At 51.2% G+C, this 15131-nt stretch overlaps 1 protein-coding gene across 2 annotated transcripts in view; it reads left to right on the top strand.

The window, feature by feature from the left end:
• The window catches only part of LOC144511340 (galectin-9-like), a 67309-nt gene that overhangs the window by 42888 nt on the left and 9290 nt on the right, over window positions 1-15131 (top strand). Inside the window, exons 5-8 of one of the 2 annotated variants that reach the window (XM_078241611.1) lie at window positions 355-405; window positions 9331-9393; window positions 10401-10460; window positions 13179-13211. In XM_078241611.1, coding sequence (XP_078097737.1) covers window positions 355-405; window positions 9331-9393; window positions 10401-10460; window positions 13179-13211 — 207 coding nt within the window. The remainder of the gene's footprint in view (window positions 1-354; window positions 406-9330; window positions 9394-10400; window positions 10461-13178; window positions 13212-15131) is intronic. The other variant, XM_078241612.1, reaches the window with a different exon arrangement.

Genomic DNA, 15131 nt, shown 5'->3' with positions numbered 1-15131 from the left:
CAAGGTTGGAATTGAACCCGGTTCCCTGGCACCGTGAGACAGCAGTCCTGATCCAGGGTGGGATGTTCTGTCAGAGGGTCGGTGCAGGCTCGATGGACCAAACACCTCCTTCTGCACTGCAGGGATTCTATCTGCCCTTACACCAAGTCCCAGTCATCTGTGCCACTGCACTGCCCTTGACTATCTTTTTGACCATACCCCTGCCCTGATGTCTCATTCCTAATGTTTTCCTGAGATTGTACCTATGGCATGTTGTATACTGTGTATAAGGATCTCTGTAATTACAAATTCCTGTGGCTGTGTTGTGGACATCCGATCCTGTTCATCCTGATTCTGATCCTGTTTTTGTTCCAGGTTCATCCAGCTTATGCTCCGCCAGCCTACACCCCAGTTCAGGCTGCTAATGTAAGTCTGGTTACATTTCATTCCTTCAACTGTTCCTGCTAGGTTTTGTAAATGTGAATACTCTCCATTGCATGCATTTTTAAAAATAAGATTTACGATTGGATGTTGTGAAAAGTGGGATGACTGGTTTATTCCAGGAGAAAATGCTGAGAGGATCAGGATACATCGAGTCCTCTGTTCTTGCCTTGAGACCATTTCCTGGAATTTGGGGATGAACCTAAACTTGTATGAAAATTGCTGTGGAAATGTGATTTAAAAACACTCAGAGGATCAGAGTGGGTTACGAGTGAAAAACGGGAATTTCACATCGGAGAATTAACTCTCTCACCCTGTGGAGGTGGGAGGGAGAGGGTAACTCTTCCTACTCTAGGGGAAGGTGGGGATAAACCTCCAATTCTCAACTGGTGAAAGGGAGGGAGACATTGTGAGTAACCTGCCCATCCTGTCGGTGGGGCTGTGGATAAATCTGTCCTGTATTGGGGAGGGTGGGAACGGACACAGTGGTATGGATAATCCTCCCATCCTGTAGGGGGAGAGACTGGATAATCCTCCCATCCTGTAGGGGAACAGACTGGATAATCCTCCCATCCTGTAGGGGAGAGACTGGATAATCCTCCCATCCTGTAGGGGAGAGACTGGATAATCCTCCCATCCTGTAGGGGAGAGACTGGATAATCCTCCCATCCTGTAGGGGAGAGACTGGATAATCCTCCCATCCTGTAGGGGAACAGACTGGATAATCCTCCCATCCTGTAGGGGAGAGACTGGATAATCCTCCCATCCTGTAGGGGAGAGACTGGATAATCCTCCCATCCTGTAGGGGAGAGACTGGATAATCCTCCCATCCTGTAGGGGAACAGACTGGATAATCCTCCCATCCTGTAAGGGGAGAGACTGGATAATCCTCCCATCCTGTAAGGGGAACAGACTGGATAATCCTCCCATCCAGTAGGGGAGAGACTGGATAATCCTCCCATCCTGTAGGGGAGAGACTGGATAATCCTCCCATCCTGTAGGGGGACAGACTGGATAATCCTCCCATCCTGAAGGGACAGACTGGATAACCCTCCCATCCTGTAAGGGGACAGATTGGATAATCCTCCCATCCTGTAGGGAAACAGACTGGATAATCCTCCCATCCTGTAAGGGGAACAGACTGGATAATCCTCCCATCCTGTAGGGGGACAGACTGGATAATCCTCCCATCCTGTAGGGGAGAGACTGGATCACCCTCCCATCCTGTAAGGGAACAGACTGGATAATCCTCCCATCCTGTAGGGGGAGAGACTGGATAATCCTCCCATCCTGTAGGGGGACAGACTGGATAATCCTCCCATCCTGTAAGGGGACAGACTGGATAATCCTCCCATCCTGTAAGGGAACAGACTGGATAGGCTTCCCATCCTGTAGGGGGACAGACTGTGGATAACACTCCCACCCTGTAGGGGAACAGACTGGATAATCCTCCCATCCTGTAGGGGGAGAGACTGGATAATCCTCCCATCCTCTATCTGGGGCAGCAGATAACCTTTCTATCCTGTAGGGGGACAGACTGCGGATAATCCTCCCATCCTGTAGGGGAACAGACTGGATAATCCTCCCATCCTGTAAGGGGAGAGACTGGATAATCCTCCCATCCTGTAAGGGGAACAGACTGGATAATCCTCCCATCCAGTAGGGGAGAGACTGGATAATCCTCCCATCCTGTAGGGGAGAGACTGGATAATCCTCCCATCCTGTAGGGGGACAGACTGGATAATCCTCCCATCCTGAAGGGACAGACTGGATAACCCTCCCATCCTGTAAGGGGACAGATTGGATAATCCTCCCATCCTGTAGGGAAACAGACTGGATAATCCTCCCATCCTGTAAGGGGAACAGACTGGATAATCCTCCCATCCTGTAGGGGGACAGACTGGATAATCCTCCCATCCTGTAGGGGAGAGACTGGATCACCCTCCCATCCTGTAAGGGAACAGACTGGATAATCCTCCCATCCTGTAGGGGGAGAGACTGGATAATCCTCCCATCCTGTAGGGGGACAGACTGGATAATCCTCCCATCCTGTAAGGGGACAGACTGGATAATCCTCCCATCCTGTAAGGGAACAGACTGGATAGGCTTCCCATCCTGTAGGGGGACAGACTGTGGATAACACTCCCACCCTGTAGGGGAACAGACTGGATAATCCTCCCATCCTGTAGGGGGAGAGACTGGATAATCCTCCCATCCTCTATCTGGGGCAGCAGATAACCTTTCTATCCTGTAGGGGGACAGACTGCGGATAATCCTCCCATCCTGTAGGGGAACAGACTGGATCACCTTCCCATCCTGAAGGGAACCGACTGGATAATCCTCCCATCCTGTAAGGGGACAGACTGGATAATCCTCCCATCCTGTAGGGGAACAGACTGGATAATCCTCCCATCCTGTAGGGGAGAGACTGGATAATCCTCCCATCCTGTAGGGGAACAGACTGGATAATCCTCCCATCCTGTAAGGGGACAGACTGGATAATCCTCCCATCCTGTAGGGGAACAGACTGGATAATCCTCCCATCCTGTAGGGGAGAGACTGGATAATCCTCCCATCCTGTAGGGGAACAGACTGGATAATCCTCCCATCCTGTAAGGGGACAGACTGGATAATCCTCCCATCCTGTAGGGGAACAGACTGGATAATCCTCCCATCCTGTAGGGGAACAGACTGGATAATCCTCCCATCCTGTAGGGGAGAGACTGGATAATCCTCCCATCCTGTAGGGGAACAGACTGGATAATCCTCCCATCCTGTAGGGGAACAGACTGGATAATCCTCCCATCCTGTAGGGGAACAGACTGGATAATCCTCCCATCCTGTAGGGGGACAGACTGGATAATCCTCCCATCCTGTAGGGGAACAGACTGGATAACCCTCCCATCCTGTAGGGGAACAGACTGTGGATAACACTCCCATCCTGTAGGGGAACAGACTGGATAATCCTCCCATCCTGTAAGGGGACAGACTGGATAATCCTCCCATCCTGTAGGGGAACAGACTGGATAACCCTCCCATCCTGTAGGGGGACAGACTGGATAATCCTCCCATCCTGTAGGGGAACAGACTGGATAATCCTCCCATCCTGTAGGGGGACAGACTGTGGATAACACTCCCACCCTGTAGGGGAACAGACTGGATAATCCTCCCATCCTGTAGGGGGACAGACTGGATAATCCTCCCATCCTGTAAGGGGACAGACTGGATAATCCTCCCATCCTGTAAGGGAACAGACTGGATAGGCTTCCCATCCTGTAGGGGGACAGACTGTGGATAACACTCCCACCCTGTAGGGGAACAGACTGGATAATCCTCCCATCCTGTAGGGGGAGAGACTGGATAATCCTCCCATCCTCTATCTGGGGCAGCAGATAACCTTTCTATCCTGTAGGGGGACAGACTGCGGATAATCCTCCCATCCTGTAGGGGAACAGACTGGATCACCTTCCCATCCTGAAGGGAACCGACTGGATAATCCTCCCATCCTGTAAGGGGACAGACTGGATAATCCTCCCATCCTGTAGGGGAACAGACTGGATAATCCTCCCATCCTGTAGGGGAGAGACTGGATAATCCTCCCATCCTGTAGGGGAACAGACTGGATAATCCTCCCATCCTGTAAGGGGACAGACTGGATAATCCTCCCATCCTGTAGGGGAACAGACTGGATAATCCTCCCATCCTGTAGGGGAGAGACTGGATAATCCTCCCATCCTGTAGGGGAACAGACTGGATAATCCTCCCATCCTGTAAGGGGACAGACTGGATAATCCTCCCATCCTGTAGGGGAACAGACTGGATAATCCTCCCATCCTGTAGGGGAACAGACTGGATAATCCTCCCATCCTGTAGGGGAGAGACTGGATAATCCTCCCATCCTGTAGGGGAACAGACTGGATAATCCTCCCATCCTGTAGGGGAACAGACTGGATAATCCTCCCATCCTGTAGGGGAACAGACTGGATAATCCTCCCATCCTGTAGGGGGACAGACTGGATAATCCTCCCATCCTGTAGGGGAACAGACTGGATAACCCTCCCATCCTGTAGGGGAACAGACTGTGGATAACACTCCCATCCTGTAGGGGAACAGACTGGATAATCCTCCCATCCTGTAAGGGGACAGACTGGATAATCCTCCCATCCTGTAGGGGAACAGACTGGATAACCCTCCCATCCTGTAGGGGGACAGACTGGATAATCCTCCCATCCTGTAGGGGAACAGACTGGATAACCCTCCCATCCTGTAGGGGGACAGACTGTGGATAACACTCCCATCCTGTAGGGGAACAGTCTGGATAATCCTCCCATCCTGTAGGGGGACAGACTGTGGATAATCCTCCCATCCTGTAGGGGGAGAGACTGGATAATCCTCCCATCCTCTATCTGGGGCTGCAGATAACCTTTCTATCCTGTAGGGGGACAGACTGTGGATAACACTCCCATCCTGAGCAGCACAGTTTTTTAAAATTCCAATTCAATCCAATCAAAGTCCAATTGAAGTCTTAACAAGTGAGACATTCCCGATCCAAGCTGACAAGACAGGGCTCTCACCTCCTGTCTTGGGCTTGATCTACATGATCCAAGCTGATTGGAGTCGGCATTGCCCCTCCTCCAAGACTTGATCTCATTTGCATCTTAGCCAAAAGGCCGAGATGCCGCTTTTAAAAATAGCTTCAAATGAAGCTAAAATGTAACCTAATGACTTCAACCAAGCACAGCATGTCGATACGACACTTGATCTCAGCCGCCTCACAGCGCCGGGGTCTGAGAGATTCCCGGCTTGGGTCATTATCTGTGTGGAGTCTGCACGTTCTCTGGTTTTACTCCAGCTTCATAATTGTTAAATTTCTAAAATGTTCTAGTTCTGATGAAGTATTAATTCAGTTAATAACCCTCCCCCCCACCGCAACCCTTAGCATTTGAATTCTTAACTCACTTCCCCTCTCCAAGCTGCTGCCAGACCTGCTGAGAGTTTCCAGATATTGTTGATAAATATTTGAATATTGGGAGGAACAAAGCCATTGTCCTTCTCACAGATGCTGTTCCCTAGCTACCCATTCCATTCCTCTCACTGAGGGATGAACCAGCCTGTTTACAACACTTTCAAAGGGAATGCAATATAGAAGTAATGCTTTTTTGCTAAGACTATACAAAGCACTAGTTAGACCTCATTTGGAAAACTGTGAACAGTTTTGGTCCTCTTATCTAAGGAACGATTGGAAGTAGTCCAGACACTGCTCCCTGAGCGGGCAGCACGGTGGCACAGTGTTCAGCACTGCTGCCTCACAGCACTAGGAACCCGGGTTTGATCCCGGCTTGGGTCACTGTCTGTGCAGAGACTGCACGTTCTCCCCGTGTCTGCGCGGGTTTCCTCCCACAGTCTGAAAGACGTGCTGGTTAGGTGCATTGGCTATGCTAAATTCTCCCTCAGTGCACCCGAACAGTTGCCAGAGTGTGGCGACTCGGGGATTTTCACAGTAACTTCATTGCAGTGTTAATGTAAACCTATTTGTGACACTAATAAATAAACTCTTCAAAAATTTAAAGAAGGTTCACTAGGTCGATCCTGGGTATGGAGAGATTTTCTAATGAAGAGAGGTTGAGTAGGTTGGGCCTGTACTCACTGGATAAAAGCAAAATTGGAGTTTAGAAGAATGAGAGGCGACCTTATAGAGACATCGGATTCTCAGGAGGCTTTGACAGGGTCGATGCTGAGAGGTTGTTTCCCCTTGTAGGAGAGTCTAGGACCTGAGGGCATCATCTCAGTGTAAGGAGGTCACCCACTGAAGACAGAGATGCGGGAGAATTTCTTCCCTCAGAGGGTAGTGAATCTCTGGAGTTCTTTACCGCAGAGGGTTGTAGAGGCTGGGTCATTGAATGTGTTCAAGGTTGAGATAGACAGATGTTTCATCAGTAAAGGAATCGAGGGTTAGGGGGATAAGGAGGTCACTGTATAAGGCAGGCCTTATACAGTGACCTCATTGAATGGCAGAGCAGACTCGATGGGCCAAATGGCCTACTTCCATTCCCATGTTTATGGTGTCACTTTTGAACTGGAGTTGGGCTTCTGATATATCCAGGGCATCACTCAGACCAGCTTTCCATCTATAACATCATCTGATCCAGCCCCTGCTTCAGCTCATCAGCTGCTCACCCATCTCTTTGCTACAGTCTCCAGAGTTGACTGTACCACCATTCTCCCAGCAGCTCTTCAACATTTCACCCTCTGTAAGCCTGAGCTCAGCTAAATCTCTGCTGCCCACGTTCGCACCTCGCTCCCGTTCGCACCTCGCTCCCGTTCGCACCTCGCTCCCGTTCACTCCAGAACACATTGGCTCCGGGTGAAGCAAGACCTTAAAATTCTCACCCCTGGTTTTCAAATGCTTCCCTATCGCTGACCTCCTCAATTTGCAGAAGAGAGGTCCCAACTCCTACAACCCTTTGTGTGACGAAATGTCTCCTAATTTCACTCCTGAAATGTCTGATTCTGTTAGACTGCCCTCATCCTAGACTCCCCACCCAGCCAGAGTATCCACCCTATCTCTTCCCGTAATATCTTGTAAACTTTGATCAAATCATCTAAACCTTCTAAATTCCAGGGAATACAACTCTAGTTTCTGTAAACTTGTAATTTAACCTTTTGGAGATGTCATAAACCTATGCTACACTCTGCCCATGTCTTATCTAATGTGCAGAACTGATCACAGTCACTCCAGGTGTGGTTTAACCAGGGCTTTGGATAGCTTTAGCTCATATTAGCTCACGGCACGGTAGCACAGTGGTTAGCACTGCTGCTTCACAGCTCCAGGGACCTGGATTCGATTCCCGGCTTGGGTCACTGTCTTTGTGGAGTTTGCACATTCTCCTCGTGTCTGCGTGGGCTTCCTCCAGGTGCTCCGGTTTCCTCCCACAGTCCAAAGATGTGCGGGTTAGGTTGATTGGCCATGCTAAAATTGCCCCTTAGTGTCCTGGGATGCGTAGGTTAGAGGGATTAGCGGGTAAAATATGTAGGGATATGGGGGTAAGGCCTGGGTGGGATTGCGGTCGGTGCAGACTCGATGGGCCGAATGGCCTCTTTCTGTACTGTAGGGTTTCTATGATTTCTATGATATTTTAAGCTTTTAAATATATGTCGAGACCAGCATTGTATTAGCCCTCACTAGATTTTAAAGATCTGTGTACCTGTCTCTCCATCCCCAACCCAACATTTGCATACATCCTGTCCAATACCTGCCCTCTCTCGCTCTGTCTCTTGCTGCCACCCATTTTCCTAACCGGGCTAATAATTTACCTTCAATTCCATGGACATCTTCTTGAGCTAACAGTCACTTGTGAGGGATTTATCAAATTCCTTCTGGAAGTCTATGTAAATTGTATTGGAAGCCCCAGTCCACAAGTTTCTGAAACAGAGTTATTGAAAGAGGCCATTTGGCCCATTGAGTTCTTGCTGGCTCTCTGGAGAGCAATCTAGTCAATTCCATTCCCCCCCCCCCCCCCCACTCCCCCCCCCTGCTCTGTCCCTGTCGCCCTGCAAGTTTATTTCCTTGTTGGAATGCCTGTCCAATTTCCTTGAGAAATCATTGACCTTCTCCACTCTTGAGGGGCCGAATGGCCAACTCCTGCTTCTAATTCATACGTTCGTAACCGTAACAACCTAACGTTGGAACAGGGTAGATACTGAGGCATTGTTTCAGCTTGCTGGGGAATCTAGAACATGGGGTAGACTCTCAGGAAAAGGGGGCCAATCATTTAGGTCTAAGATGCAGAGAAATTCCTTCACTCAAAGGGTGGTGAATCTTTGGAATTCTCGATCCCACAGGAATGTGAATGATCGATTGTTGAATTCGTGAGACTTAGATATGTAGAATTTTGGATTCTCGACGAATCAAGGGATACTGGGAGTGGATGGTAAAATGGAGTTGAAATGTCCAGGTAACTGTGGCTAGCACTGTGGCTAGCACTGCTGCTTCACAGCTCCAGGGTCCTGGGTTCGATTCCCGGCTCGGGTCACTGTCTGTGTGGGGTTTGCACATTCTCCTCGTGTCTGCGTGGGTTTCCTCCGGGTGCTCCGGTTTCCTCCCACAGTCCAAAGATGTGCAGGTTAGGTTGATTGGCCAGGTTAAAAATTGCCCCTTAGAGTCCTGAGATGTGTAGGTTAGAGGGATTAGTGGGTAAATATGTGGGGGTAGGGCCTGGGTGGGATTGTGGTCGGTGCAGACTCGATGGGCCGAATGGCCTCCTTCTGCACTGTAGGGTTTCTATGTTTCTATCACTTGTCTGGGACTGCAGTGCATTCCAGATTTCCACTGTTCCACTCCATATTCATTTGATTAGTCAATTAGTTATTAATTTATACAGCAAAAGTAATAGAAAGTTACATTTTCCTAGCTTGGAGACAAAGGACTTACCAGTTATTGGAAGCTGAAAAAGGAGCTCCTCGGTTCCCCTTCCACACACAATTTCAAACGTGAACCAAATCCCCGACTTCTCACTTGGTTCATGTCTCACTCTCCGGCGTTCGCCCCTTTCCATGTGTTCCCTTAATAATCATCTACAATAATATCTCCTTGTGTGCTTTGGTGTCAGATTTTGCTTGGTTCATATTGATGTGCAGAACTTGGCGATATCAGACGCTGCCCCAGAAATACAAATTGTTGTTGGGGGCAGGGATTCAGCAGCTCACTACTGCCACATGCAGGACCATGTTGGCACTGCAGCCTTTTGTAACCTGTCAAATGAAGCATTGGATTTGCAGAGAAACACCTTCCTCAGATCCCAGTTTAGATTTGTTTAGGCTCAGTGAGATGTGTTATTTTCAAGTGTTTCTCCCCCTTTTCTCTCCCTTCAGCAGACCGTAGGGTGACGTTTGGTTGTATTTTTCTTCCAGCTCCAGTCTGTATTTGCCTCCGGTCCGGTCTTTTCCTCATCTCCCCAGTACAACAAAGGAATTGTAAGTCTCTGTATGAAGTTTGACTTTATTTTAGCAAGTGCCTCAGGCTGAACAATGACATGGCTTTAAGCAAGGGATAGTGTGGGCAGAACTGAGTGAAGCTGTTTGAGTTGTGACTCAAGTGGCTGTAGTCAGTGCCTAGGGAAGGGATTCAATGGAAAACATTGTGCCTGTTTTCTTTACTCAGAGAGTGGTTGGGGTGTGGAATGGACTGCCTGCAGTGATAGTGGAGTCGGACACTTTAGGAACTTTCAAGCGGTTATTGGATAGGCACATGGAGCACACCAGGATGATAGGGAGTGGGATAGCTTGATCTTGGTTTCGGATAAAGCTCGGCACAACATCGAGGGCCGAAGGGCCTGTGCTGTTCCAGGTTCTATGTAAAACTGATAAGAATACAGACATGGAAATTGCAACCAGAGTTTCAGCCCATTTTATTTATTTAACGAGTGCCAAGTCCTTAATCCAGGCACTTCCTTCTGATCCTGCTGTGTTGAGTGTGGATAGACACCTCCGAGTCTGTGGATTGGACACTCTTCGCAATGTGGTGATAGTTCGCTGCCTCCCACAGCCACGTAGTGAGCCTGACCATGTTCTCCCACGTGGACAAAACCAGGTGGAGAGTCCCTCTGTGTCAGTTTGGACTTTCACCATGCAGATGGCATAGTGGCACAGCGCCAAGGACCCATGTTCAGTTCCGGCCTCGGGTCACTGTCTGTGCGGAGTTTGCACGTTCTCCCCGTGTCTGCATGGGTTTCCTCCGGCTGCACTGGTTTCTCACCCCCCTCTTGCCCTCTGTCTCATTCTCCCACACCCCTCAACCACAAGATGCAACACACCCTCGAGCTCCAGTCGAACTATCTGAGGAATGAGGCACCAGGGGATTTTCACATGTAGGTGTTTGCATTGGTGTGACAGCTTGGTAACTGGGAGTCGTGTGTGGGGTTGCCTATGTCCCGGGGGGGGGACTTTGTAAATCTATTGACTCTCCCCCTCCCTCATCATAGGCCAGTCAGCTCGCAGCTGAATGCTTTGTCTCTGCAGCTGGGAGGCGAAATCGCTCCAAGGTGAGTCAGACTGAATGGTGATGGGGAATTCACAATCCTGAGGGATTGGAAAGGATGGAACCAAAGTCCTGCCAGATCTGTACAGCCATGTTTCCTTCCCCATGTGATATTACAAGCTGAAACCACTGGAGAAGCGTCTCAATTTGAGTTGATTGCTCTGTAGGCCAAGCAGACAATGCTTACGGAACAGGAGAATTCAGGCCTGTCAGCCTGAACTCTGGTTAGAAATGTAGAAAACCAACTGCACAGAAGGAGGCCATTTGGCCAATTCTGCCTATGCCGGCTGGACGAGAGCTTTCCAGCACTTGGTCCATAACCCAGTGGATTATAGCTTCAAGCACGCTTTAAATCCAATGTGGGTCTCTGCTTCCAACGTTCCTTCAGGCAGTGAGCTCCAGATTCCCACCACCCTCTGGTTAAATAAAACTCTCCTCTGATCTAAACTAGTTAACACACACTGAATATAGAACAGCACGGGAACAGACCCTTCGGCCCACAATGTTGTCGAACATGACGCCAAATTGAACTAATCCCTTCTGCCTGCCCTTGGTCCATATCTCTCTATTCCTTGCATATTCATGTAGTTTTCCAAAAGCCCCTTAAACGCCTCTATCATATCTACCTGCACCACCACCCCGACAGCGGGTTCCAGACACTGACCACTCTCTGTGTAAAAACAACTCGCCCCTTCACATCTCCTTTGAACTTTCCCCCTCTCACCTTAAGCATGTCCCCGAGTATTAGACATTTCAACTCTGGGGAATAGATTCTGACTGTCAATCCTATCTCTGTCTCTCACAATTTTATAGACTTCTAACAGGTCTCCCCTCAGCTGCTCGAGAAAAAACAACCCTCTCCTGACAGCTCACACCCTCTAATCCAGGCAGCATCCTGGTAAACCTCTTCCGCACCCTCTCCAAAGCCTCCACATCCTTCCTGTAATGTGGCCACCAGAATTAAGTGCGGCCTAACCAAAGTTTTATAAAGCTGCAACATGACATCCTGACTCTTGTACTCAATGCCCCAACCAGTATAGACTTCTAACAGGTCTCCCCTCAGCCGCTCCAGAGAAAACAACCCTCTCCTTATAGCTCACACCCTCCAATCCAGGCAGCATCCTGGTAAACCTCTTCTGCACCCTCTCCAAAGCCTCCACATATGCAGATACCATAGGGGTGCTTAAGGGGCTTTCGGATAAGCACATGAATATGCAAGGGATAGAGGGATATGGATGAGGGAGGTAGTTGAGGTAAGTTACATTACCCTTATCGTCTTCCTGACTCTAATCTGCGGGTTGTGGACGGAGTGAGGATTGAAGTTTAGACTTTGCCATTCTGGTTTAATTAGAATTCCCACTTGGCTGAGGTCAGGGAGGGCACCTTGTCGCACATTTAAACCTGAGCAATAACATGTTGTGAAGGTAAATTTGTATTCCATTTCCTCCAGCACCAGCCTCGCTCACAGTGCTGGGCCCAAACAGGAGAAACCGGAGAGATCCATCCTGTCCAAAACTGGCTGAGACTGGCAGGACTTCCCCAACCCCTGCGGGGAATCTGGGTTAGATTGCACACGTCTCTCTGGTGTTTGATTTGTGTTTTGGTTTGAACTCTGATCAGGGTGGGTGTGTCTAATTTTGCTTCCATTCACGTCTATTTGACAGTAAGGACTGAATTAAGTGCTGGGTTGGAGTGGTACTCTGGGTTCAGTGGAGTCCAGGATTAGTGCGTTGTTGACACTGGGCTGTGTAAACCACTGCATTTCCAATTGGACCAAGACAGTTGACTCTTTCACCAGCCAGCTTATTACAAACTGAGCTATCGTGACTCTCCTTTAAGGTGCCGTTGACGTGAATCTGTTCAAATATTGTTCGGATGGACTTGCGCTCCAAATGATGATCCAATTCAACTGTTCCTTCCTATCTCCACAAAGCCGCTGGTGAAAGGGTCGTGTCTCATTGCATGTCTGATCTCTACAAAGTCTCCAGCAAAAACTAAATGCCTATAGCAGTAAACAATGTGAACTGTGGGGGGTTAGGGGTGTGTGTGTGTGGGGGGTTAGGGGTGTGTGTGTGGGGGGGGTTAGGGGTGTGTGTGTGTGTGGGGGGTTAGGGGTGTGTGTGTGTGGGGGGTTAGGGGTGTGTGTGTGTTAGGGGTGTGTGTGGGGGGGGTTAGGGGTGTGTGTGTGGGGGGGTTAGGGGTGTGTGGGGTGGGGGTTAGGGGTGTGTGGGGTGGGGGTTAGGGGTGTGTGTGGAGGGGGTTAGGGGTGTGTGTGTGGGGTGGGGGTTAGGGGTGTGTGTGGGGTGGGGGTTAGGAGTGTGTGGGGTGGGGGTTAGGGGCGTGTGTGGGGTGGGGTTAGGGGCGTGTGTGTGGGGTGGGGGTTAGGGGCATGTGTGTGGGGTGGGGGTTAGGGGCATGTGTGTGGGGTGGGGGTTAGGGGCGTGTGTGTGGGGTGGGGGTTAGGGGTGTGTGTGTGGGGTGGGGGTTAGGGGTGTGTGTGTGGGGTGGGGGTTAGGGGTGTGTGTGTGGGGTGGGGGTTAGGGGTGTGTGTGTGGGGTGGGGGTTAGGGGTGTGTGTGTGGGGTGGGGGTTAGGGGCGTCTGTGGGGTGGGGGTTAGGGGTGTGTGTGGGGTGGGGGTTAGGGGTGTGTGTGTGTGGGGTCAGTGAGACATCATCTCAAACCCTCATTTTGAATACTAACATTATTTTTCTTTGCTTTTCAGAAGTCACCCACCCAGGTGACTGTCTCGTGCCCGGTGAGTGTCTGCTTGGGTTTTTGTTAAACTATACTGTGTGGTTTGAGTCTTGCTAAACTGGTGCTTTGTGTGACATGCCCCATGTCCATATTCTTACTCAAGGTGAATGACATGTTCAACACCCCAACCATAAGTCTCTCTCCCCTATCACCTCTCCCTGGCTCTCTCTCTCCCTGTCCCTCCGTGTCCCCCCCATCTCTCATATTCTCTCTCTCTCCCCCACCTCTCCCTCTCTCCACATCACGCTCTCCCCTTCCCCGTGTCTCCCTCTCTCCCCTTCCCCGTGTCTCCCTCTCTCCCCTTCCCCGTGTCTCCCTCTCTCCCCTTCCCCGTGTCTCCCTCTCTCCCCTTCCCCGTGTCTCCCTCTCTCCCCTTCCCCGTGTCTCCCTCTCTCCCCTTCCCCGTGTCTCCCTCTCTCCCCTTCCCCGTGTCTCCCTCTCTCCCCTTCCCCGTGTCTCCCTCTCTCCCCTTCCCCGTGTCTCCCTCTCTCCCCTTCCCCGTGTCTCCCTCTCTCCCCTTCCCCGTGTCTCCCTCTCTCCCCTTCCCCGTGTCTCCCTCTCTCCCCTTCCCCGTGTCTCCCTCTCTCCCCTTCCCCGTGTCTCCCTCTCTCCCCTTCCCCGTGTCTCCCTCTCTCCCCTTCCCCGTGTCTCCCTCTCTCCCCTTCCCCGTGTCTCCCTCTCTCCCCTTCCCCGTGTCTCCCTCTCTCCCCTTCCCCGTGTCTCCCTCTCTCCCCTTCCCCGTGTCTCCCTCTCTCCCCTTCCCCGTGTCTCCCTCTCTCCCCTTCCCCGTGTCTCCCTCTCTCCCCTTCCCCGTGTCTCCCTCTCTCCCCTTCCCCGTGTCTCCCTCTCTCCCCTTCCCCGTGTCTCCCTCTCTCCCCTTCCCCGTGTCTCCCTCTCTCCCCTTCCCCGTGTCTCCCTCTCTCCCCTTCCCCGTGTCTCCCTCTCTCCCCTTCCCCGTGTCTCCCTCTCTCCCCTTCCCCGTGTCTCCCTCTCTCCCCTTCCCCGTGTCTCCCTCTCTCCCCTTCCCCGTGTCTCCCTCTCTCCCCTTCCCCGTGTCTCCCTCTCTCCCCTTCCCCGTGTCTCCCTCTCTCCCCTTCCCCGTGTCTCCCTCTCTCCCCTTCCCCGTGTCTCCCTCTCTCCCCTTCCCCGTGTCTCCCTCTCTCCCCTTCCCCGTGTCTCCCTCTCTCCCCTTCCCCGTGTCTCCCTCTCTCCCCTTCCCCGTGTCTCCCTCTCTCCCCTTCCCCGTGTCTCCCTCTCTCCCCTTCCCCGTGTCTCCCTCTCTCCCCTTCCCCGTGTCTCCCTCTCTCCCCTTCCCCGTGTCTCCCTCTCTCCCCTTCCCCGTGTCTCTCTCTCTCCCCTTCCCCGTGTCTCTCTCTCTCCCCTTCCCCGTGTCTCTCTCTCTCCCCTTCCCCGTGTCTCTCTCTCCCTCTTCCCATCTCCCTGTCTCTCTCTCCCCTTCATAATCTTACATGTTTCTATAAGATCTCCCCTCATTCTTCTGAATTCCAATGAGTATAGCCTCAGTCTACTCAGTCTCTCCTCATAAGCCAACCCTCTCAACTCCGGAATCAACCTAGTGAATCTCCTCTGCACCCCCTCCAGTGCCAGTATATCCTTTCTCAAGTAAGGAGACCAAAACTGTACACAGTACTCCAGGTGTGGCCTCACCAGCACCTTATACAGCTGCAACATAACCTCACTGTTTTTAAACTCCATCCCTCCAGCAATGAAGGACAAAATTCCATTTGTCTTCTTAATTATGTGTGCGGCCTGGTTTACCCCGGAGGTCAGAGTGTACCCGGCCTGGTTTACCCCAGAGGTCAGAGTGTACCCGGCCTGGTTTACCCCAGAGGTCAGAGTGTACCCGGCCTGGTTTACCCCAGAGGTCAGAGTGTACCCGGCCTGGTTTACCCCAGAGGTC

The sequence above is a fragment of the Mustelus asterias genome, chromosome 24 (assembly GCF_964213995.1).
Source record: "Mustelus asterias chromosome 24, sMusAst1.hap1.1, whole genome shotgun sequence".
Classification (NCBI taxonomy): domain Eukaryota; kingdom Metazoa; phylum Chordata; class Chondrichthyes; order Carcharhiniformes; family Triakidae; genus Mustelus; species Mustelus asterias.
The sequence above is the reverse complement of the archived record's forward strand: the minus strand, read 5'-3'. Positions and strand labels throughout refer to the sequence as shown.